The sequence below is a fragment of the Oncorhynchus kisutch genome, linkage group LG14, assembly GCF_002021735.2.
Source record: "Oncorhynchus kisutch isolate 150728-3 linkage group LG14, Okis_V2, whole genome shotgun sequence".
In the NCBI taxonomy this organism is placed as follows: Eukaryota; Metazoa; Chordata; class Actinopteri; order Salmoniformes; family Salmonidae; genus Oncorhynchus; species Oncorhynchus kisutch.
In genome coordinates this window covers 5286277-5309539 of record NC_034187.2, presented here as the reverse complement: position 1 = coordinate 5309539, position 23263 = coordinate 5286277, and the positions used below count along the sequence as shown (strand labels likewise).

The following is a 23263-nucleotide window of genomic DNA, read 5'->3' as shown; positions in this document are numbered from 1 at the left end:
AACCCCTGACCTCTGATTGTGTTTCCTGTCCAGGAGAGCGCTTGGCCAAACCAGAGAGAGGGAAGATGAGAGTTCACAAGATCTCCAACGTCAACAAAGCTCTCCACTACATCACCAGTAAAGGAGTCAAGCTGGTGTCCATCGGAGCTGAAGGTGGGTTCAACAATACCCTGGTCACTACTGACACTGACTGGACTGTAGTACACTAGACTGTAGTACACTAGGCTGTAGTACACTAGGCTGTAGTACACTAGGCTGTAGTACACTAGACTGTAGTACACTAGACTGTAGTACACTAGGCTGTAGTACACTAGGCTGTAGTACACTAGGCTGTAGTACACTAGGCTGTAGTACACTAGGCTGTAGTACACTAGGCCGTAGTACACTAGGCCGTAGTACACTAGACTGTAGTCCACTACATCAGCAGTAAAGGAGTCAAGCTGGTGTCCATCGAAGCTGAGGGTGAGTTCAACAATACCCTGGTCACTACTGACACTGACTAGACTGTAGTACACTAGACTGTAGTACTATGTAGTACACTAGACTGTAGTACTATGTAGTACACTAGACTGTAGTACTATGTAGTACACTAGACTGTAGTACTATGTAGTACACTAGACTGTAGTACTATGTAGTACACTAGACTGTAGTACTATGTAGTACACTAGACTGTAGTACTATGTAGTACACTAGACTGTAGTACTATGTAGTACACTAGACTGTAGTACACTAGACTAGTACTATGTAGTACACTAGACTGTAGTACACTAGACTGTAGTACTATGTAGTACACTAGGCTGTAGTACACTAGACTGTAGTACTATGTAGTACACTAGGCTGTAGTACACTAGACTGTAGTACTATGTAGTACACTAGGCTGTAGTACACTAGACTGTAGTACACTAGACTGTAGTACACTGGACTGTAGTACTATGTAGTACACTAGGCTGTAGTACACTGGACTGTAGTACTATGTAGTACACTAGGCTGTAGTACACTAGTCTGTAGTACACTAGTCTGTAGTACACTAGTCTGTAGTACACTAGTCTGTAGTACACTAGTCTGTAGTACACTAGTCTGTAGTACTATGTAGTACACTAGGCTGTAGTACACTAGGCTGTAGTACACTAGGCTGTAGTACACTAGGCTGTAGTACACTAGGCTGTAGTACACTTGGCTGTAGTACACTAGGCTGTAGTACACTAGGCTGTAGTACTAGCCTCATGAGACCAGCCCCATCTCGTGAGTCCTGTTCAAAAGTAGTGTTATTTGGGACACATCCATGGCACCCTATTCCCTACATACTGCTGTACTCTGTAGCTCTGTTCCAGACATTATTGCGAGCCGTTCTCCCCTCAGCAAGTGTCCAAATTGTTCCACAGGGATGCTTCCCACAGTTGTGTCAAGTTGGCTGGATGTCCTTTGGGTGGGTGGACCATTCTTGATACACACGGGAAACTGTTGAGGGTGGAAAAACACAGCACCGTTGCAGTTCTTGACACCAACCGGTGCGCCCTGGTACCTACTATCAAACCCCAGTCAAAGGCACTTCAATATGTTGTCTTCCCCGTTCACCCTCTGAATGGCACACGAACACAACCCATGTCTCAATTTGTCTCAAGGTGTAAAGCTCTCCTGGATTTAACAAGTGACATCAGTAGGGGATCATAGCTTTCACCAGGCCCTGCAGTTTACGTGATCTGGAGTTATCTTCTTAGACCACCCGAGGCCACGACATAACAGAATCCTATGGGACCTGGTCTAAAGTAGTGCACTTCATAGGGAATAGAGTGCCATTTGGGACTGAACCGATATTCTAATTAGCTGAATATACACCCAAAACAACGTCTGTTCTCCGACTGTCTGCAACAAAAAGTCTCTGGGATTTACTGTAATTGGAAGCGTGTGTGTGTGTGTGTGTGTGTGTGTGTGTGTGTGTGTGTGTGTGTGTGTGTGTGTGTGTGTGCGCATATGCTTGTGTTTTGTCTGTGGTGGTCACACATGACCGCATCCCTCAAAAGCAATGTTGGGCCCCTCAATCCTCCTCCTCCTCCCTTCCCCCTCAGAACAGAAGCTGAGCTAAAGGGGTATGTTAACCACGGTTCTAGTTTAACTAACTTAACACCGTGGTCAATGTAAACAATGGCAGTAGCGCTATAGGTTCTGGGGTTGTGTTCAGAAATATTGTTGCTATTTTTATGTTTGTTCCTTATATAATGACAAACCGGGGCGTAGGTTTAACTACTTTTTAATGAACATATACTTCAGCTAGAAAACTCCATGTTTAGCCATGCAAGACATTCTTTAACCAACTCGCGCACCCGCATAGCCTGCTGGGTAACATAGTCTAAATGTTACCCATGGGCGCAGTAGTAATTGTAATTATGGGCGCAGTTCCTGGCAGTGGTGGTGTAAAAGGGGCTGGGTTTTTGATGAATGTCGAGGCTTGGCCCCTCACTGACCAATCAGAACGTGCTCCATGGCTAAATATGTGGTTTCTTCAAGTTGTTTATTTTTACGGTCATCAACTCCAATTCGAATGTTAGTCCGTTATGGCCTAGTTCGTTAAATAGCCTAGACTGTAGTACACTCGGCTGTAGTACACTCGGCTGTAGTACACTCGGCTGTAGTACACTAGACTGTAGTACTATGTAGTACACCCATATTTGCCAAATATTAAGAGTCCACATTGTTCTAATTGCCTTGCTTCAGTATAGAAATATGTTGTTAAACATGGGCTATAGCGTTCTCACTATAGGGGCTAGGCCTACTGTAAATTACAGTCTGGACATGGGCTATAGCGTTCTCACTGATATAGGGGCTAGGTCTACTGTAAATTACAGTCTGGACATGGGCTATAGCGTTCTCACTGATATAGGGGCTAGGTCTACTGTAGATTACAGTCTGGACATGGGCTATAACGTTCTCACTGATATAGGTGTTAGGCCTACTGTAAATTACAGTCTGGACATGGGCTATAGCGTTCTCACTGATATAGGGGCTAGGTCTACTGTAAATTACAGTCTGGACATGGGCTATAGCGTTCTCACTGATATAGGGGCTAGGTCTACTGTAAATTACAGTCTGGACATGGGCTATAGGGGCTAGGTCTACTGTAAATTACAGTCTGGACATGGGCTATAGCGTTCTCACTGATATAGGGGCTAGGCCTACTGTAAATTACAGTCTGGACATGGGCTATAGCGTTCTCACTGATATAGGGGCTAGGCCTACTGTAAATTACAGTCTGGACATGGGCTATAGCGTTCTCACTGATATAGGGGCTAGGCCTACTGTAAATTACAGTCTGGACATGGGCTATAGCGTTCTCACTGATATAGGGGCTAGGTCTACTGTAAATTACAGTCTGGACATGGGCTATAGCGTTCTCACTGATATAGGGGCTAGGTCTACTGTAAATTAGTCTGGACATGGGCTATAGCGTTCTCACTGATATAGGGGCTAGGCCTACTGTAAATTACAGTCTGGACATGGGCTATAACGTTCTCACTGATATAGGGGCTAGGTCTACTGTAAATTACAGTCTGGACATGGGCTATAGCGTTCTCACTGATATAGGGGCTAGGTCTACTGTAAATTACAGTCTGGACATGGGCTATAGCGTTCTCACTGATATAGGGGCTAGGGCTACTGGAAATTACAGTCTGGACATGGGCTATAGCGTTCTCACTGATATAGGGGCTAGGTCTACTGTAAATTACAGTCTGGACATGGGCTATAGCGTTCTCACTGATATAGGGGCTAGGTCTACTGTAAATTAGTCTGACATGGGCTATAGCGTTCTCACTATAGGGGCTAGGTCTACTGTAAATTACAGTCTGGACATGGGCTATAGCGTTCTCACTGATATAGGGGCTAGGCCTACTGTAAATTACAGTCTGGACATGGGCTATAGCGTTCTCACTGATATAGGGGCTAGGTCTACTGTAAATTACAGTCTGGACATGGGCTATAGCGTTCTCACTGATATATGGGCTAGGTCTACTGTAAATTACAGTCTGGACATGGGCTATAGCGTTCTCACTGATATAGGGGCTAGGCCTACTGTAAATTACAGTCTGGACATGGGCATGCCAATCGTAGTCAATAAGCAAGATTACATTCACTAGGCTATTGATAAGGCCTTTTAAAGACAAGTGTATAATTAAGCAATAAGGCCCGAGGGGGTGTGGTATATGGCCAATATACCACGGCTAAGGGCTGTTGTTATTATGCACGACGCAATGCGGAGTGCCTGGACCCGGCCCTTAGCCGTGGTATATTGTAATGTATCACAACCCTCCCGTGGTGCCTCATTGCTATTATAAACTGGTTACCAATATAAATAGTAGTAAAACTAGATGTTTTATATATCAGACCGTATAGCGTATACGGGCTGATATACCACGGCTGTCAGCCAATCAGCATTCAGGGCTCGAATATAAATTGTATTATAAATTCCACTAAACAGGAAACAGCATGTATACTGTACATACACATGGTCCCTGTGTGTGTACAGTATAATACAGGCAAGACAACACACTATGGAGGGTTTTTTCTCACATCCACACTGTTCACAGGAGTTGGATAAAGGTCTGTTAGAAAGAGAGAACAGAGGAATGTCTACAACATTATACTGTTCACAGGAGTTGGATAAAGGTCTGTTAGAAAGAGAGAACTGAGGAATGTCTACAACATTATACTGTTCACAGGAGTTGGATAAAGGTCTGTTAGAAAGAGAGAACTGAGGAATGTCTACAACATTATACTGTTCACAGGAGTTGGATAAAGGTCTGTTAGAAAGAGAGAACTGAGGAATGTCTACAACATTATACTGTTCACAGGAGTTGGATAAAGGTCTGTTAGAAAGAGAGAACTGAGGAATGTCTACAACATTATACTGTTCACAGGAGTTGGATAAAGGTCTGTTAGAAAGAGAGAACTGAGGAATGTCTACAACATTATACTGTTCACAGGAGTTGGATAAAGGTCTGTTAGAAAGAGGCAGGCTTCTGTAACCACTTGGAGCCAGTGTTCCGGCTAGTTTGGTACCCTCTGAGCTGGCTTGGAGCCTGTGTTCCGGCTAGTTTGGTACCCTCTGAGCTGGCTTGGAGCCAGTGGAGCCTGTGTTCCGGCTAGTTTAGTACCCTCTGAGCTGGCTTGGAGCCTTTGTTCCGGCTAGTTTGGTACCCTCTGAGCTGGCTTGGAGCCAGTGGAGCCTGTGTTCCAGCTAGTTTAGTACCCTCTGAGCTGGCTTGGAGCCAGTGGAGCCTGTGTTCCGGCTAGTTTGGTACCCTCTGAGCTGGCTTGGGGCCAGTGGAGCCTGTGTTCTGGCTAGTTTGGTACCCTCTGAGCTGGCTTGGGGCCAGTGGAGCCTGTGTTCTGGCTAGTTTGGTACCCTCTGAGCTGGCTTGGGGCCAGTGGAGCCTGTGTTCCAGCTAGTTTGGTACCCTCTGAGCTGGCTTGGGGCCAGTGGAGCCTGTGTTCTGGCTAGTTTGGTACCCTCTGAGCTGGCTTGGGGCCAGTGGAGCCTGTGTTCCGGCTAGTTTGGTACCCTCTGAGCTGGCTTGGGGTCTGTATGTTATACCTGGTGACCGACTGAAAGGGAATGTACAGTTAAATTAAAAAATTTAAAAGGAAGATATAAAACAACAAGTAATTAAAGAGCAGCAGTAAAATAACAATGTGGAGGCTATATACAGGGTATTACGGTACAGAGTCAATGTGGAGGCTATATACAGGGGGGTACCGGTACAGAGTCAATGTGGAGGCTATATACAGGGTGTACCGGTACAGAGTCAATGTGGAGGCTATATACAGGGGGTACCGGTACAGAGTCAATGTGGAGGCTATATACAGGGCGTACCGGTACAGAGTCAATGTGGAGGCTATATACAGGGGGTACCGGTACAGAGTCAATGTGGAGGCTACATACAGGGTATTACGGTACAGAGTCAATGTGGAGGCTATATACAGGGTATTACGGTACAGAGTCAATGTGGAGGCTATATACAGGGGGGTACCGGTACAGAGTCAATGTGGAGGCTATATACAGGGTGTACCGGTACAGAGTCAATGTGGAGGCTATATACAGGGGGTACCGGTACAGAGTCAATGTGGAGGCTATATACAGGGCGTACCGGTACAGAGTCAATGTGGAGGCTATATACAGGGGGTACCGGTACAGAGTCAATGTGGAGGCTACATACAGGGTATTACGGTACAGAGTCAATGTGGAGGCTATATACAGGGTGTACCGGTACAGAGTCAATGTGGAGGCTATATACAGGGTATTACGGTACAGAGTCAATGTGGAGGCTATATACAGGGGGTACCGGTACAGAGTCAATGTGGAGGCTACATACAGGGTATTACGGTACAGAGTCAATGTGGAGGCTATATACAGGGGGTACCGGTACAGAGTCAATGTGGAGGCTATATACAGGGTATTACGGTACAGAGTCAATGTGGAGGCTATATACAGGGTGTACCGGTACAGAGTCAATGTGGAGGCTATATACAGGGTGTTACGGTACAGAGTCAATGTGGAGGCTATATACAGGGGGGTACCGGTACAGAGTCAATGTGGAGGCTATATACAGGGTGTACCGGTACAGAGTCAATGTGGAGGCTATATTCAGGGGGTACCAGTACAGAGTCAATGTGGAGGCTATATACAGGGTGTTACGGTACGAGTCAATGTGGAGGCTATATACAGGGGGGTACCAGTACAAGAGTCAATGTGGAGGCTATATACAGGGTATTACGGTACAGAGTCAATGTGGAGGCTATATACCAGGGTGTACCGTACAGAGTCAATGTGGAGGCTATATACAGGGTGTACCGGTACAGAGTCAATGTGGAGGCTATATACAGGGTATTATGGTACAGAGTCAATGTGGAGGCTATATACAAGGGTGTACCGGTACAGAGTCAATGTGGAGGCTATATACAGGGGGTACCGGTACAGAGTCAATGTGGGGGCTATATACAGGGTGTACCGGTACAGAGTCAATGTGGAGGCTATATACAGGGTGTACCGGTACAGAGTCAATGTGGAGGCTATATACAGGGGGTACCGGTACAAGAGTCAATGTGGAGGCTATATACAGGGGGTACCGGTACAGAGTCAATGTGGAGGCTATATACAGGGTGTACCGGTACAGAGTCAATGTGGGGGCTATATACAGGGTGTACCGGTACAGAGTCAATGTGGAGGCTATATACAGGGAGTACAGGTACAGAGTCAATGAGGAGGCTATATACAGGGGGTACCGGTACAGAGTCAATGAGGAGGCTATATACAGGGGGTACCGGTACAGAGTCAATGTGCGGTGGCACAGGTTAGTCGAGGTATTTGAGGTAATATGTGCATGTAGGTAGAGTTCGTCAGTGGGTTTGGACTCGCTTAAGAGCGGTACTGAATTGAGGCTATTAATTCATTGGCCCTTTGGGTGTGTTTTTAGTTGGGCTCCAGAGTGGCGCAGCGGTCTTAGGCACTGCATCTCTACGGACACCCTGGTTCGAATCCAGGCTGTATCACAACTGGCCGTGATTGGTAGTCCCAAAGGGCGGCGCACAGTGTAGGCTGTCATTGTAAATAAGAATTTGTTCTTAACTGACTTGCCCAGTTAAATAAAGGTTAAATGTATATATTTGATTGGTAATTGACTCAGTGTTATCCCTCCTTCAGGGAACATTAGTTATATTCATAACTGTAAGTTTCTCTCTCTCGCTCCCTATGTCTGTGCCTCTTTCCTATCCTTCTGTCTCTCTCTTCCTCTCCTCCTTCCTGTATCCCATTAAGCCTTATAAGGAGCTCTCTTTTCCTCTCCTCCTTCTTCCTGTATCCCAGTAAGCCTTATAAGGAGCTCTCTATGTGCTGGTGTAGATTGTATCCTCTCTCACTTTCTTCACTGTTCATTCTCTCTGTGACAGTGCCTCGCTCTCTCTCGCTCTCTCTGTCTCTCTCCTACTCTCTCTCCCCTACTCTCTCGCTCTCTCCCCTACTCTCTCTCTCTTTCTCTCTCCCCTTCACTCTCTCTCTCTTTCTCTCTCCCCCTCTCTCTCTCTCTCTCTCTCCCCTTCTCTCTCTCTCTCCCCTTCTCTCTCTCTCTCTCCCCTTCTCTCTCTCTCTCTCTCTCTCTCTCCCCTTCTTTCTCTCTCTCTCTCCCCTTCTTTCTCTCTCTCTCTCTCTCTCTCTCTCTCTCTCTCTCTCTCTCCTACTCTTTCCCCTACTCTCTCTCTCTCCTTCTCTCTCTCCTACTCTTCTCTCTCTCTCGCTCCCTGTGTGTGTGCCTCCTTCTCTCCCCCCTATCTCTTCTTCTCTTCCTCTCCTGGGGTTAATCCACACCGAGGCCAGAATAAAAGGGCCCTAAACCAGACTTGCATTCCAGACAGATTAGCCGATTGGAATCCCCTCTTGGATGCGCTTCCCTGCTGCCCAGGGACTTGTGGGCGGGACGGGGAGGGGGCAGGAGTTCAGTAGGAGGGAGTAGTGGACCTAGTTATCTCAGCTAGAATAGCAGGCTAAATAGCTAGCAGACAGTAACAGCCTAACAGGTAGCTCATGGAGTGAGGGTGGCAGAGGGTCATATGACAGGACAGGGGGCATGGTGGAGGACGGGTGGGTGGTGACGGGGGAGAGGGGGGCCTGGGCAGGAGTTCAGGCAGTGGACAGAGTTTAAAGCTCGTGGAAGGTGGCAGGGCAGGCAGAGGGCCATATGAGGGGGTGGGGGTTCGGGGTTAGTGATTAAACAGGGGGTGGTGGTTGGTTGGGATTAGTGACAGGACAGAGGATAGGAGGTTGGGATTAGTGACAGGACAGGGGGTGGGAGGTTGGGATTAGTGACAGGACAGAGGATAGAAGGTTGGGATTAGTGACAGGACAGAGGATAGGAGGTTGGGATTAGTGACAGGACAGGGGGTGGGAGGTTGGGATTAGTGACAGGACAGGCTTTGGGATTAAGTTTAGTGACAGGACACTGGGTGGGAGGTTGAGATTAGTGACAGGACAGAGGATAGGATGTTGGGATTAGTGACAGGACAGAGGATAGGAGGTTGGGATTAGTGACAGGACAGGGGGTGGGAGGTTGGGGATTAGTGACAGGACAGGGGGTGGGAGGTTGGGATTTGTGACAGGACAGGCGTTGGGATTAAGTTTAGTGACAGGACAGGGGGTGGGAGGTTGAGATTAGTGACAGGACAGGGGTGGGAGGATGGGATTAGTGACAGGACAGGGGTTGGGAGGTTGGGATTAGTGACAGGACAGGGGGTGGGAGGTTGGGATTAGTGACAGGACAGAGGATAGGAGGTTGGGATTAGTGACAGGACAGGGGTGGGATGATGGGATTAGTGACAGGACAGGGGTTGGGAGGTTGGGATTAGTGACAGGACAGGGGGTGGGAGGTTGGGATTAGTGACAGGACAGGCGTTGGGATTAAGTTTAGTGACAGGACAGGGGGTGGGAGGTTGAGATTAGTGACAGGACAGGGGGTGGGAGGATGGGATTAGTGACAGGACAGGGGGTGGGAGGTTGGGATTAGTGACAGGACAGAGGATAGGAGTTTGGGATTAGTGACAGGACAGGGGGTGGGAGGTTGGGATTAGTGACAGGACAGAGGATAGGAGGTTGGGATTAGTGACAGGACAGGGGGTGGGAGGTTGGGATTAGTGACAGGACAGGGGGTGGGAGGTTGGGATTAGTGACAGGACAGGGGGTGGGAGGTTGGGATTAGTGACAGGACAGGTGTTGGGATTAAGTTTAGTGACAGGACAGGGGGTGGGAGGTTGAGATTAGTGACAGGACAGGGGGTGGGAGGATGGGATTAGTGATAGGACAGGGGGTGGGAGGTTAGGATTAGTGACAGGTCAGGCGTTGGGATTAAGTTTAGTGACAGGACAGGGGGTGGGAGGTTGAGATTAGTGACAGGACAGGGGTGGGAGGATGGGATTAGTGACAGGACAGGGGTTGGGATTAGTGACAGGACAGGGGGTGGGAGGTTGGGATTAGTGATAGGACCGGGGTGGGAGGTTGGGATTAGTGACAGGACAGGGGTTTGGTAGTTGGGATTAGTGACAGGACAGAGGATAGGAGGTTGAGATTAGTGACAGGACAGAGGATAGGAGGTTGGGATTAGTGACAGGACAGAGGATAGGAGGTTGGGATTAGTGACAGGACAGAGGATAGGAGGTTGGGATTAGTGACAGGACAGAGGACAGGAGGTTGGGATTAGTGACAGGACAGAGGATAGGAGGTTGGGATTAGTGACAGGACAGGGGGTGGGAGGTTGGGATTAGTGACAGGACAGGAGTTGGGATTAAGTTTAGTGACAGGACAGGGGGTGGGAGGTTGAGATTAGTGACAGGACAGGGGGTGGGAGGATGGGATTAGTGACAGGACAGGGGGTGGGAGGTTGGGATTAGTGACAGGACAGAGGATAGGAGGTTGGGATTAGTGACAGGACAGGCATTGGGATTAAGTTTAGTGACAGGACAGGGGGTGGGAGGTTGAGATTAGTGACAGGACAGGGGTGGGAGGTTGAGATTGGTGACAGGACAGAGGATAGGAGGTTGGGATTAGTGACAGGATAGAGGATAGGAGGTTGGGATTAGTGACAGGACAGGGGGTGGGAGGTTGAGATTGGTGACAGGACAGGGGTTGGGATTAAGTTTAGTGACAGGACAGAGGTTGGGATTAAGTTTAGTGACAGGACAGGGGGTGGGAGGTTGGGATTAGTGATAGGACAGGGGTGGGAGGTTGGGATTAGTGACAGGACAGGGGTTTGGTAGTTGGGATTAGTGACAGGACAGAGGATAGGAGGTTGAGATTAGTGACAGGACAGAGGATAGGAGGTTGAGATTAGTGACAGGACAGAGGATAGGAGGTTGGGATTAGTGACAGGACAGAGGATAGGAGGTTGGGATTAGTGACAGGACAGAGGACAGGAGGTTGGGATTAGTGACAGGACAGAGGACGGGAGGTTGGGATTAGTGACAGGACAGAGGACGGGAGGTTGGGATTAGTGACAGGACAGTGGGTGGGAGGTTGGGATTAGTGACAGGACAGGGGGTGGGAGGTTGGGATTAGTGACAGGACAGGCGTTGGGATTAAGTTTAGTGACAGGACAGGTGGTGGGAGGTTGAGATTAGTGACAGGACAGGGGTGGGAGGATGGGATTAGTGACAGGACAGAGGATAGGAGGTTGGGATTAGTGACAGGACAGGGGGTGGGAGGTTGGGATTAGTGATAGGACAGGGGTGGGAGGTTGGGATTAGTGACAGGACAGGGGATAGGAGGTTGGGATTAGTGACAGGACAGGGGGTGGGAGGTTGGGATTAGTGACAGGACAGAGGATAGGAGGTTGGGATTAGTGACAGGACAGGGGGTGGGAGGTTGAGATTGGTGACAGGACAGGGTGGTGAGCCTGGGTTAGGGTTAGGGGTTAGGGTTAGCCTGTTGGAAGTGAACTGGTTCCAGTTCAGTGGGTAACTAATGCATCACGTGCCCTAGATTAGAGGTAGAAACACATGGTTAGTTTGGGAGGAGAGGCAAGGCAGTGATTAGTTTGGGAGGAGAGGAGAGGTAGGGTGAACTACAGGGAGAAGAGGAGAGGCAGGGTGACCTGCAGGGTGACCTACAGGGAGAAGGGGAGAGGCAGGGTGACCTACAGGGTGACCTACAGGGAGAAGAGGAGAGGCAGGGTGACCTACAGGGAGAAGGGGAGAGGCAGGATGACCTACAGGGAGAAAGAGAGAGGCAGGGTGACCTACAGGGAGAAGGGGAGAGGCAGGGTGACCTACAGGGAGAAGGGGAGAGGCAGGGTGACCTACAGGGAGAAGGGGAGAGGCAGGGTGACCTACAGGGAGAAGGGGAGAGGCAGGGTGACCTACAGGGAGAAGGGGAGAGGCAGGGTGACCTACAGGGAGAAGGGGAGAGGCAGGGTGACCTACAGGGAGAAGGGGGAGAGGCAGGGTGACCTACAGGGAGAAGGGGAGAGGCAGGGTGACCTACAGGGAGAAGGGGATAGGCAGGGTGACCTACAGGGAGAAGGGGAGAGGCAGGGTGACCTACAGGGAGAAGGGGAGAGGCAGGGTGACCTACAGGGAGAAGGGGAGAGGCAGGGTGACCTACAGGGAGAAGGGGAGAGGCAGGGTGACCTACAGGGAGAAGGGGAGAGGCAGGGTGACCTACAGGGAGAAGGGGAGAGGCAGGGTGACCTACAGGGAGAAGGAGAGGCAGGGTGATCTACAGGGAGAAGGGGAGAGGCAGGTTGACCTACAGGGAGAAGGGGAGAGGCAGGGTGACCTACAGGGAGAAGGGGAGAGGCAGGGTGACCTACAGGGAGAAGGGGAGAGGCAGGGTGACCTACAGGGAGAAGGGGAGAGGCAGGGTGACCTACAGGGAGAAGGGGAAAGACAGGAAGAAGGGGAGATGGCAGGGTGTCCTACAGGGAGAAGGGGAGAGGCAGGGTGTCCTACAGGGAGAAGGGGAGAGGCAGGGTGACCTACAGGGAGAAGGGGATAGGCAGGGTGACCTACAGGGAGAAGGGGAGAGGCAGGGTGACCTACAGGGTGACTTACAGGGAGAAGGGGAGAGGCAGGGTGACCTACAGGGAGAAGAGGAGAGGCAGGGTGACCTACAGGGAGAAGGGGAGAGGCAGGGTGACCTACAGGGAGAAGGGGAGAGGCAGGGTGACCTACAGGGTGAAGGGGAGAGGCAGGGTGACCTACAGGGTGAAGGGGAGAGGCAGGGTGACCTACAGGGTGAAGGGGAGAGGCAGGGTGACCTACAGGGTGAAGGGGAGAGACAGGGTGACCTACAGGGAGAAGAGAGGGATGGTGACCTACAGGGTGACCTACAGGGAGAAGGGGTGAGGCAGGGTGACCTACAGGGAGAAGAGGAGAGGCAGGGTGACCTACAGGGAGAAGGGGAGAGGCAGGGTGACCTACAGGGAGAAGGGGAGAGGCAGGGTGACCTACAGGGAGAAGGGGAGAGGCAGGGTGACCTACAGGGAGAAGGGGAGAGGCATGGTGACCTACAGGGAGAAGGGCAGAGGCATGGTGACCTACAGGGAGAAGGGGAGAGGCAGGGTGACCCTACAGGGAGAAGGGGAGAGGCAGGGTGACCTACAGGGAGAAGGGGAGAGGCAGGGTGACCTACAGGGAGAAGGGGAGAGGCAGGGCGACTTACAGGGAGAAGGGGAGTGGCAGGGTGACCTACAGGGAGAAGAGGAGAGGCAGGGTGACCTACAGGGAGAAGGGGAGAGGCAGGGTGACCTACAGGGAGAAGGGGAGGGGCAGGGTGACCTACAGGGAGAAGGGGAGGGGCAGGGTGACCTACAGGGAGAAGGGGAGGGGCAGGGTGACCTGCAGGGAGAAGGGGAGAGGCAGGGTGACCTACAGGGAGAAGGAGAGGATGGGTGATCTACAGGGAGAAGGGGAGAGGCAGGTTGACCTACAGGGAGAAGGGGAGAGGCAAGGTGACCTACAGGGAGAAGGGGAGAGGCAGGGTGACCTACAGGGAGAAGGGGAAAGACAGGAAGAAGGGGAGATGGCAGGGTGTCCTACAGGGAGAAGGGGAGAGGCAGGGTGACCTACAGGGAGAAGGGGAGAGGCAGGGTGACCTACAGGGAGAAGGGGATAGGCAGGGTGACCTACAGGGAGAAGGGGAGAGGCAGGGTGACCTACAGGGTGACTTACAGGGAGAAGGGGAGAGGCAGGGTGACCTACAGGGAGAAGAGGAGAGGCAGGGTGACCTACAGGGAGAAGGGGAGAGGCAGGGTGACCTACAGGGTGAAGGGGAGAGGCATGGTGACCTACAGGGTGAAGGGGAGAGGCAGGGTGACCTACAGGGTGAAGGGGAGAGGCAGGGTGACCTACAGGGAGAAGAGAGGCATGGTGACCTACAGGGTGACCTACAGGGAGAAGGGGTGAGGCAGGGGTGACCTACAGGGAGAAGAGGAGAGGCAGGGTGACCTACAGGGAGAAGGGGATAGGCAGGGTGACCTACAGGGAGAAGGGGAGAGGCAGGGTGACCTACAGGGTGACTTACAGGGAGAAGGGGAGAGGCAGGGTGACCTATAGGGAGAAGAGGAGAGGCAGGGTGACCTACAGGGAGAAGGGGAGACGCAGGGTGACCTACAGGGAGAAGGGGAGAGGCAGGGTGACCTACAGGGTGAAGGGGAGAGGCAGGGTGACCTACAGGGTGAAGGGGAGAGGCAGGGTGACCTACAGGGTGAAGAGGAGAGACAGGGTGACCTACAGGGAGAAGAGAGGCATGGTGACCTACAGGGTGACCTACAGGGAGAAGGGGTGAGGCAGGGTGACCTACAGGGAGAAGAGGAGAGGCAGGGTGACCTACAGGGAGAAGGGGAGAGGCAGGGTGACCTACAGGGAGAAGAGGAGAGGCATGGTGACCTACAGGGAGAAGGGGAGAGGCAGGGTGACCTACAGGGAGAAGAGGAGAGGCAGGGTGACCTACAGGGAGAAGAGGAGAGGCAGGGTGACCTACAGGGAGAAGGGGACAGGCATGGTGACCTACAGGGAGAAGGGGACAGGCATGGTGACCTACAGGGAGAAGGGGAGAGGCATGGTGACCTACAGGGAGAAGGGGAGAGGCATGTTGACCTACAGGGAGAAGGGGAGAGGCATGGTGACCTACAGGGAGAAGGGGAGAGGCATGGTGACCTACAGGGAGAAGGGGAGAGGCAGGGTGACCTACAGGGAGAAGGGGAGAGGCAGGGTGACCTACAGGGAGAAGGGGAGAGGCAGGGTGACCTACAGGGAGAAGGGGAGAGGCAGGGTGACCTACAGGGAGAAGGGGAGAGGCAGGGTGACCTACAGGGAGAAGAGGAGAGGCAGGGTGACCTAAAGGGAGGAGTGGAGAGGCAGGGTGACCTACAGGGAGAAGGGGAGAGGCAGGGTGACCTACAGGGAGAAGGGGAGAGGCAGGGTGACTTACAGGGAGAAGGGGAGAGGCAGGGTGACCTACAGGGAGAAGGGGAGAGGCAGGGTGACCTACAGGGAGAAGGGGAGTGGCAGGGTGACCTACAGGGAGAAGAGGAGAGGCAGGGTGACCTACAGGGAGAAGGGGAGAGGCAGGGTGACCTACAGGGAGAAGGGGAGGGGCAGGGTGACCTACAGGGAGAAGGGGAGGGGCAGGGTGACCTACAGGGAGAAGGGGAGGGGCAGGGTGACCTACAGGGAGAAGGGGAGGGGCAGGGTGACCTGCAGGGAGAAGGGGAGAGGCAGGGTGACCTACAGGGAGAAGGAGAGGCAGGGTGACCTACAGGGAGAAGGGGAGAGGCAGGGTGACCTACAGGGAGAAGGGGAGAGGCCAGGGTGACCTACAGGGAGAAGGGGAGAGGCAGGGTGACCTACAGGGAGAAGGGGAAAGACAGGAAGAAGGGGAGATGGCAGGGTGTCCTACAGGGAGAAGGGGAGAGGCAGGGTGTCCTACAGGGAGAAGGGGAGAGGCAGGGTGACCTACAGGGAGAAGGGGATAGGCAGGGTGACCTACAGGGAGAAGGGGAGAGGCAGGGTGACCTACAGGGTGACCTACAGGGTGACTTACAGGGAGAAGGGGAGAGGCAGGGTGACCTACAGGGAGAAGAGGAGAGGCAGGGTGACCTACAGGGAGAAGGGGAGAGGCAGGGTGACCTACAGGGTGAAGGGGAGAGGCAGGGTGACCTACAGGGTGAAGGGGAGAGGCAGGGTGACCTACAGGGTGAAGGGGAGAGACAGGGTGACCTACAGGGAGAAGAGAGGCATGGTGACCTACAAGTTGACCTACAGGGAGAAGGGGTGAGGCAGGGTGACCTACAGGGAGAAGAGGAGAGGCAGGGTGACCTACAGGGAGAAGGGGAGAGGCAGGGTGACCTACAGGGAGAAGAGGAGAGGCATGGTGACCTACAGGGAGAAGGGGAGAGGCAGGGTGACCTACAGGGAGAAGAGGAGAGGCAGGGTGACCTACAGGGAGAAGAGGAGAGGCAGGGTGACCTACAGGGAGAAGGGGACAGGAATGGTGACCTACAGGGAGAAGGGGAGAGGCATGGTGACCCTACAGGGAGAAGGGGAGAGGCATGGTGACCTACAGGGAGAAGGGGAGAGGCATGGTGACCTACAGGGAGAAGGGGAGAGGCAGGGTGACCTACAGGGAGAAGGGGAGAGGCAGGGTGACCTACAGGGAGAAGGGGAGAGGCAGGGTGACCTACAGGGAGAAGGGGTGAGGCAGGGTGACCTACAGGGAGAAGGGGAGAGGCAGGGTGACCTACAGGGAGAAGGGGAGAGGCAGGGTGACCTACAGGGAGAAGGGGAGAGGCAGGGTGACCTACAGGGAGAAGGGGAGAGGCAGGGTGACCTAAAGGGAGGAGTGGAGAGGCAGGGTGACCTACAGGGAGAAGGGGAGAGGCAGGGTGACCTACAGGGAGAAGGGGGAGAGGCAGGGTGACCTACAGGGAGAAGGGGAGAGGCAGGGTGACCTACAGGGAGAAGGGGAGGGGCAGGGTGACCTACAGGGTGATCTACAGGGAGAAGGGGAGAGGCAGGGTGACCTACAGGGAGAAGAGGAGAGGCAGGGTGACCTACAGGGAGAAGAGGAGAGGCAGGGTGACCTACAGGGAGAAGGGGAGAGGCGTGGTGACCTACAGGGAGAAGGGGAGAGGCATGGTGACCTACAGGGAGAAGGGGAGAGGCATGGTGACCTACAGGGAGAAGGGGAGAGGCAGGGTGACCTACAGGGAGAAGAGGAGAGGCAGGGTGACCTACAGGGAGAAGAGGAGAGGCAGGGTGACCTACAGGGAGAAGAGGAGAGGCGTGGTGACCTACAGGGAGAAGGGGAGAAGCATGGTGACCTACAGGGAGAAGGGGATAGGCATGGTGACCTACAGGGAGAAGGGGAGAGGCAGGGTGACCTACAGGGTGACCTACAGGGAGAAGGGGAGAGGCAGGGTGACCTACAGGGAGAAGGGGAGAGGCAGGGTGACCTACAGGGAGAAGGGGAGAGGCAGGGTGACCTACAGGGAGAAGAGAAGAGGCAGGGTGACCTGCAGGGTGACCTACAGGGAGAAGAGGAGAGGCAGGGTGAACTACAGGGTGACCTACAGGGAGAAGGGGAGAGGCTGGTTGACCTACAGGGAGAAGAGGAGAGGCAGGGTGACCTGCAGTGTGACCTACAGGGAGAAGGGGAGAGGCAGGGTGACCTACAGGGAGAGGAGGAGGGGCAGGGTGACCTACAGGGAGAAGGGGAGAGGCAGGTTGACCTACAGGGAGAAGAGGGGCAGGGTGACCTACAGGGAGAAGAGGAGGGGCAGGGTGACCTGCAGGGTGACCTACAGGGAGAAGGGGAGAGGCAGGTTGACCTACAGGGAGAAGAGGAGAGGCAGGGTGACCTACAGGGAGAAGGGGAGAGGCAGGTTGACCTACAGGGAGAGGAGGGGCAGGGTGACCTACAGGGAGAAGAGGAGGGGCAGGGTGACCTGCAGGGTGACCTACAGGGAGAAGGGGAGTGGCAGGTTGACCTACAGGGAGAAGAGGAGAGGCAGGGTGACCTGCAGGGTGACCTACAGGGAGAAGAGGAGGGGCAGGGTGAACTACAGGGAGAAGAGGAGGGGCAGGGTGACCTACAGGGAGGAGAGGAGAGGCAGGGTGACCTACAGGGAGAAGAGGAGAGGCAGAGTGACCTACAGGGAGGAGAGGAGGGGCAGGGTGACCTACAGGGAGGAGAGGAGAGGCAGGGTGACCTACGGGGAGAAGGGGAGAGGCAGGGTGACCTACAGGGAGAAGGGGAGAGGCAGGGTGACCTACAGGGAGAAGAGGAGAGGCAGGATCAAATCAAATCAAATTAATTTATATAGCCCTTCGTACATCAGCTGATATCTCAAAGTGCTGTACAGAAACCCAGCCTAAAACCCCAAACAGCAAGCAATGCAGGTGTAGAAGCACGTTGGCTAGGAAAAACTCCCTAGAAAGGCCAATACCTAGGAAGAAACCTAGAGAGGAACCAGGCTATGTGGGGTGGCCAGTCCTCTTCTGGCTGTGCCGCGTGGAGATTATAACAGAACATGGCCAAGATGTTCAAATGTTCATAAATGACCAGCATGGTCGAATAATAATAATAAGGCAGAACAGTTGAAACTGGAGCAGCAGCACAGTCAGGTGGAAGTTGAAACTGGAGCAGCAGCATGGCCAGGTGGACTGGGGACAGCAAGGAGTCATCATGTCAGGTAGTCCTGGGGCATGGTCCTAGGGCTCAGGTCAGTTGAAACTGGAACAGCAGCATGGCCAGGTGGACTGGGGACAGCAAGGAGTCATCATGTCAGGTAGTCCTGGGGCATGGGTGACCTGCAGTGTGACCTACAGGGAGAAGGGGAGAGGCAGGTTGACCTACAGGGAGAAGAGGGGCAGGGTGACCTACAGGGAGAAGAGGGGCAGGGTGACCTACAGGGAGAAGAGGAGGGGCAGGGTGACCTGCAGGGTGACCTACAGGGAGGAGAGGAGAGGCAGGGTGACCTACAGGGAGAAGAGGAGAGGCAGAGTGACCTACAGGGAGGAGAGGAGGGGCAGGGTGACCTACAGGGAGGAGAGAAGAGGCAGGGTGACCTGCAGGGTGACCTACAGGGAGAAGAGGAGAGGCAGGGTGAACTACAGGGAGAAGGGGAGAGGCTGGTTGACCTACAGGGAGAAGAGGAGAGGCAGGGTCAAATCAAATCAAATCAAATTAATTTATATAGCCCTTCGTACATCAGCTGATATCTCAAAGTGCTGTACAGAAACCCAGCCTAAAACCCCAAACAGCAAGCAATGCAGGTGTAGAAGCACGGTGGCTAGGAAAAACTCCCTAGAAAGGCCAATACCTAGGAAGAAACCTAGAGAGGAACCAGGCTATGTGGGGTGGCCAGTCCTCTTCTGGCTGTGCCGGGTGGAGATTATAACAGAACATGGCCAAGATGTTCAAATGTTCATAAATGACCAGCATGGTCGAATAATAATAATAAGACAGAACAGTTGAAACTGGAGCAGCAGCACAGTCAGGTGGAAGTTGAAACTGGAGCAGCAGCATGGCCAGGTGGACTGGGGACAGCAAGGAGTCATCATGTCAGGTAGTCCTGGGGCATGGTCCTAGGGCTCAGGTCAGTTGAAACTGGAACAGCAGCATGGCCAGGTGGACTGGGGACAGCAAGGAGTCATCATGTCAGGTAGTCCTGGGGCATGGGTGACCTGCAGTGTGACCTACAGGGAGAAGGGGAGAGGCAGGTTGACCTACAGGGAGAAGAGGGGCAGGGTGACCTACAGGGAGAAGAGGAGAGGCAGGTTGACCTACAGGGAGAAGAGGGGCAGGGTGACCTACAGGGAGAAGAGGAGGGGCAGGGTGACCTGCAGGGTGACCTACAGGGAGGAGAGGAGAGGCAGGGTGACCTACAGGGAGAAGAGGAGAGGCAGAGTGACCTACAGGGAGGAGAGGAGGGGCAGGGTGACCTACAGGGAGGAGAGAAGAGGCAGGGTGACCTGCAGGGTGACCTACAGGGAGAAGAGGAGAGGCAGGGTGAACTACAGGGTGACCTACAGGGAGAAGGGGAGAGGCTGGGTGACCTACAGGGAGAAGGGGAGAGGCAGGGTGACCTACAGGGAGAAGAGGAGAGGCAGGATCAAATCAAATCAAATTAATTTATATAGCCCTTCGTACATCAGCTGATATCTCAAAGTGCTGTATAGAAACCCAGCCTAAAACCCCAAACAGCAAGCAATGCAGGTGTAGAAGCACGGTGGCTAGGAAAAACTCCCTAGAAAGGCCAATACCTAGGAAGAAACCTAGAGAGGAACCAGGCTATGTGGGGTGGCCAGTCCTCTTCTGGCTGTGCCGGGTGGAGATTATAACAGAACATGGCCAAGATGTTCAAATGTTCATAAATGACCAGCATGGTCGAATAATAATAATAAGGCAGAACAGTTGAAACTGGAGCAGCAGCACAGTCAGGTGGAAGTTGAAACTGGAGCAGCAGCATGGCCAGGTGGACTGGGGACAGCAAGGAGTCATCATGTCAGGTAGTCCTGGGGCATGGTCCTAGGGCTCAGGTCAGTTGAAACTGGAACAGCAGCATGGCCAGGTGGACTGGGGACAGCAAGGAGTCATCATGTCAGGTAGTCCTGGGGCATGGGTGACCTGCAGTGTGACCTACAGGGAGAAGGGGAGAGGCAGGTTTGACCTACAGGGAGAAGAGGGGCAGGGTGACCTACAGGGAAAAGAGGAGAGGCAGGTTGACCTACAGGGAGAAGAGGGGCAGGGTGACCTACAGGGAGAAGAGGAGGGGCAGGGTGACCTGCAGGGTGACCTACAGGGAGGAGAGGAGAGGCAGGGTGACCTACAGGGAGAAGAGGAGAGGCAGAGTGACCTACAGGGAGGAGAGGAGGGGCAGGGTGACCTACAGGGAGGAGAGAAGAGGCAGGGTGACCTACAGGGAGAAGAGGAGAGGCAGGGTGAACTACAGGGTGACCTACAGGGAGAAGGGGAGAGGCTGGGTGACCTACAGGGAGAAGGGGAGAGGCAGGGTGACCTACAGGGAGAAGAGGAGAGGCAGGATCAAATCAAATCAAATTAATTTATATAGCCCTTCGTACATCAGCTGATATCTCAAAGTGCTGTACAGAAACCCAGCCTAAAACCCCAAACAGCAAGCAATGCAGGTGTAGAAGCACGGTGGCTAGGAAAAACTCCCTAGAAAGGCCAATACCTAGGAAGAAACCTAGAGAGGAACCAGGCTATGTGGGGTGGCCAGTCCTCTTCTGGCTGTGCCGGGTGGAGATTATAACAGAACATGGCCAAGATGTTCAAATGTTCATAAATGACCAGCATGGTCGAATAATAATAATAAGACAGAACAGTTGAAACTGGAGCAGCAGCACAGTCAGGTGGAAGTTGAAACTGGAGCAGCAGCATGGCCAGGTGGACTGGGGACAGCAAGGAGTCATCATGTCAGGTAGTCCTGGGGCATGGTCCTAGGGCTCAGGTCAGTTGAAACTGGAACAGCAGCATGGCCAGGTGGACTGGGGACAGCAAGGAGTCATCATGTCAGGTAGTCCTGGGGCATGGGTGACCTGCAGTGTGACCTACAGGGAGAAGGGGAGAGGCAGGTTGACCTACAGGGAGAAGAGGGGCAGGGTGACCTACAGGGAGAAGAGGAGAGGCAGGTTGACCTACAGGGAGAAGAGGGGCAGGGTGACCTACAGGGAGAAGAGGAGGGGCAGGGTGACCTACAGGGAGAAGGGGAGAGGCAGGTTGACCTACAGGGAGAAGAGGAGAGGCAGGGTGACCTACAGGGTGACCTGCAGGGAGAGGAGGAGGGGCAGGGTGACCTACAGGGTGAGGAGGAGGGGCAGGGTGACCTACAGGGTGACCTGCAGGGAGAGGAGGAGGGGCAGGGTGACCTGCAGGGTGAAGAGGAGGGGCATGGTGACCTACAGGGTGACCTACAGGGTGAAGAGGAGGGGCATGGTGACCTACAGGGTGACCTGCAGGAGAGGAGGAGGGGCAGGGTGACCTACAGGGTGACCTGCAGGGAGAGGAGTAGGGGCAGGGTGACCTACAGGGTGACCTGTAGGGAGAGGAGGAGGGGTTCACATCAACAACAATAACTCACAAGAGTATGTGGTTTGTTGGTGTGGCAATTCCCACCTGCTACATTAGTTGTAGGTCATGGATATTGATCTCGGGTTCCCCCCATCTGGAAACCTGCCTGACTAACCGGTGTCTGTATGTAGCCTCTCTACTGTACATAGCCTGTCTTTTTACTGTTGTTTTATTTCTTTACTTACCTATTGTTCACCTAATACCTTTTCTTGCACTATTGGTTAGAGCCTGTAAGTAAGCATTTCACTGTAAGGTCTACTACACCTGTTGTATTCAGCATTTCACTGTAAGGTCTACTACACCTGTTGTATTCAGCATTTCACTGTAAGGTCTACTACACCTGTTGTATTCAGCATTTCACTGTAAGGTCTACTACACCTGTTGTATTCAGCATTTCACTGTGAGGTCTACTACACCTGTTGTATTCAGCACTTCACTGTGAGGTCTACTACACCTGTTGTATTCAGCATTTCACTGTGAGGTCTACTACACCTGTTGTATTCAGCACTTCACTGTAAGGTCTACTACACCTGTTGTATTCAGCACTTCACTGTATTTTGTGTAAAACGTAAATCGCTGCACGCAGCCCTCCTGAAGAGACATAACATTAAATCACGTTTATTATGCTGACAGAGGCATCAAATCAAATCAAATCAAATCAAATTTATTTATATAGCCCTTCGTACATCAGCTGATATCTCAAAGTGCTGTACAGAAACCCAGCCTAAAACCCCAAACAGCAAGCAATGCAGGTGGAGAAGCACGGTGGCTAGGAAAAACTCCCTAGAAAGGCCAATACCTAGGAAGAAACCTAGAGAGGAACCAGGCTATGTGGGGTGGCCAGTCCTCTTCTGGCTGTGCCGGGTGGAGATTATAACAGAACATGGTCAAGATGTTCAATGTTCATAAATGACCAGCATGGTCGAATAATAATAAGGCAGAACAGTTGAAACTAGAGCAGCAGCACAGTCAGGTGGAAGTTGAAACTGGAGCAGCAGCATGGCCAGGTAGACTGGGGACAGCAAGGAGTCATCATGTCAGGTAGTCCTGGGGCATGGTCCTAGGGCTCAGGTCAGTTGAAACTGGAACAGCAGCATGGCCTGCATCGAATGCAGTAGCTAGAACCTGGGCGGAGTAGTTAGAACCAGGAGTGGGCACTCGGCACAGCAGCTACGTAGGCATGTAGGAGTACTGTAGTGCATGTAGGAGTACTGTAGTGCATGTAGGAGTACTGTAGTGCATGTAGGAGTACTGTAGTGCATGTAGGAGTACTGTAGTGCATGTAGGAGTACTGTAGTGCATGTAGGAGTACTGTAGTGCATGTAGGAGTTCTGTAGTGCATGTAGGAGTTCTGTAGTGCATGTAGGAGTTCTGTAGTGCATGTAGGAGTACTGTAGTGCATGTAGGAGTACTGTAGTGCATGTAGGAGTTCTGTAGTGCATGTAGGAGTTCTGTAGTGCATGTAGGAGTTCTGTAGTGCATGTAGGAGTTCTGTAGTGCATGTAGGAGTCTGTAGTGCATGTAGGAGTTCTGTAGTGCATGTAGGAGTACTGTAGTGCATGTAGGAGTACTGTAGTGCATGTAGGAGTACTGTAGTGCATGTAGGAGTTCTGTAGTGCATGTAGGAGTACTGTAGTG

The 23263-nt window shown here is 52.7% G+C and overlaps 1 protein-coding gene across 1 annotated transcript in view; it reads left to right on the top strand.

Moving 5' to 3' along the window:
• The window catches only part of LOC109885513 (alpha-actinin-1-like), a 120021-nt gene that overhangs the window by 51861 nt on the left and 44897 nt on the right, over nt 1-23263 (top strand). The window contains 1 exon segment of the mRNA XM_031787688.1: nt 34-153. Within this exon segment, the coding sequence (XP_031643548.1) occupies nt 34-153 (120 nt within the window).